General features: G+C 32.4%; 1 protein-coding gene across 1 annotated transcript in view; it reads left to right on the top strand.

Moving 5' to 3' along the window:
• The window catches only part of LOC107568085 (ecotropic viral integration site 5 protein-like), a 5,282-nt gene extending 3,515 nt beyond the window's left edge, over positions 1 to 1,767 (top strand). Inside the window, exons 2-3 of the mRNA XM_016253926.1 lie at positions 1,426 to 1,579; positions 1,691 to 1,767. Of these exons, the coding sequence (XP_016109412.1) occupies positions 1,426 to 1,579; positions 1,691 to 1,750 (214 nt within the window). The 3' untranslated portion in view covers positions 1,751 to 1,767. The remainder of the gene's footprint in view (positions 1 to 1,425; positions 1,580 to 1,690) is intronic.
• The last annotated feature ends 659 nt before the right edge of the window (positions 1,768 to 2,426 follow it).

The following is a 2,426-nucleotide window of genomic DNA, read 5'->3' on the forward strand; positions in this document are numbered from 1 at the left end:
AAAATCAAAATCTGGATTTGAATTTTTTATGTTATTATAACCTAAAGATGCTATGTGAAAGTTTGAAACAGAAAATAGTGGTTTTCATCTTGACACTTTCTTGTTAAGAAAACACATTTTTACTCAAATTAATCAAAATGGATTTATAGCGTTTTGGAACCAAACTCTTCATATATATATATATATATATATATATATATAAATATTTGTGTGTTTGTGTGTGTGTGTATTTTGTGTGTTTCTGTCATTTAATGATGTTTTAGCTCATTGGAGAGAATTACTCAGTTTCTAAGACATCCTGCTTTGCTTTGAGTGTTACATATGGACTCTTTGACTGTATCATCTCTGTCTCCCTCAACGGGATCTCAGCTCAGTGTGGATGACATGAAGTTACTTGCTAAACTAGAGGAACAGAACAGGTCACTTCTTCACACCCATACCACACTGTTTCCAAGAAACAACAATTTAAACTAAAAAGTTGCACATTACATTACTGATACATCTCTGTTTCCACACTGTGTGCCCAACTTGTTTTCTATAGGTTTAAGATTAGACAACATAATTTCTTTCTTTCTTTCTTTGTTTTTCTTTCTTTCTATTGGCATTCTGCATCAAACAAACCTTTTTATCAGAAGTTTTTTAAATGCTGTGTGTGTGTGTGTGTGTGTGTGTGTGTGTGTGTGTGTGTCATTCATGTTTATCAAACATCTCAAAATAGTGCTTACTAAAAGTATGCTATTTATTTGTCTGTTTATTTATTTGTTTATTTTTTATTGCCATTCAACATGAAACATTATTAGATGCATTTTAAATGCTGATCATGTTGATCATACATCTCAAAACAGAACTTATCAAAAGTAAATTTATTTGTTTTTATTGACATTCAGCATCAAACTTTCTATCAAACATTTTTTTAAGACTGCATGTATATATCATATATTCAGGTTTATCTTACATCTCAAAATATACTTATCAAAAGTATGCTATTTATTTATTTGTTTGTTTAATTTATTTTATTTACCTTTAGCATCAAACCAACATTATTATATATATTACAAATACTTTATGTATATTTAATATATTCATGTGTATCATGCATTTCAAAATAGTACTTATAAAAATAATGCTATTATTTATTTATTCATTCATTCATTCGTTTAATTTATTTTCATATACATTCAGAACAAACATTAGATGTATTTCAAATACTATTTGTATACATTATTAAATTTTTTGTATACACAATGTTTTATATAAATTGATACAGCTTAAATACTCACTTATTTTGGATTATTGTAAAGAATTAAGGTTTTTATAAATGGCAAGGATTAAGTCATTCTTTCCTAATAATTAATCCCTCAGTTCTATTTGGTGTATGAAATTGAGAAGTACACATCATATCTACACTCCTGTTTTCCTCAACAGACTGCTAGAGACTGACAGTAAGTCTATGTACTCTGTGAATGGGGTCCTGCGAAGTCCCACCTCACCCAAAACCCTCTCTTTTGAGGATGGCTTATGGGGTAATGTCATTAAAGAATGGGACGATTGGCGAAAGAGAAAAGTGGGACAGATCAAGGTAATCAACTTATCGATCCACAAGTTTCATATCATTATTTCAGTCTCTTCACTCAGTTTGCCTTACTATTCTTCCCTGATCCCTGATCACCTGCTGGCCATTGTGTGGCAGCTGTTGTGTGACGCTCAGAATGTTGATGTGCGGCAGAACAGAAGTACTCAGATCTACTGAAGAGCTCGTCTCCCTCTGAGAAGCTGATACTCAGAGACCTGACACGTATCCTCCCTCAACACCAGCTCTTTCACAACAAGGTCGCTACGTGCCAGAAACCACTGTTTAATGTGCTGAAGGTTAGATAACAGAGAATCTCTATCTGTGATCATACAGAAAAAAATTAAGAATTATGCATTTTAGGAGTATAGATAACACAATGCGGATTTAATTGCAGGCTTACTCAATCTTGATTGGCTACTGCCAGGGAAGTGTGTTTATTGTAGGTCTATTGCTCACACAGGTAATGAATTGCTTTTTTAATTGAAATTATATAGTTACAAATTATAGTAGCTAGTACTAGTCAATGAATTGAGATGATCACCTTTTTAAATGGCTGAAGAGGAGGCCTTCTACATTTTTGTGAGGCTAATGAAGGACTTCAGAATGAGGGAACTGTATAGATCTAATATGGTTGAACTCAGCTGCTGCATTTACCAGTTTGACACTATGATTAAGGTAAACAATTACAAGTAATTCTACTCTTTTTAAAAGCACATGGATTATTTATAAAATGTCCTTTCCAAAAACCCTGAGCTGAGTAAGCCACATAAAGCCTGTTACAAATGATCTGCTGAAGTATCTTTCCATTTCCTGCTAAATGTCAGATTTCTGAGAATTGCACATTTGACAAGAA

Source organism: Sinocyclocheilus grahami, unplaced genomic scaffold, assembly GCF_001515645.1.
Source record: "Sinocyclocheilus grahami isolate Dianchi unplaced genomic scaffold, SAMN03320097.WGS_v1.1 scaffold1212.1, whole genome shotgun sequence".
In the NCBI taxonomy this organism is placed as follows: Eukaryota; Metazoa; Chordata; class Actinopteri; order Cypriniformes; family Cyprinidae; genus Sinocyclocheilus; species Sinocyclocheilus grahami.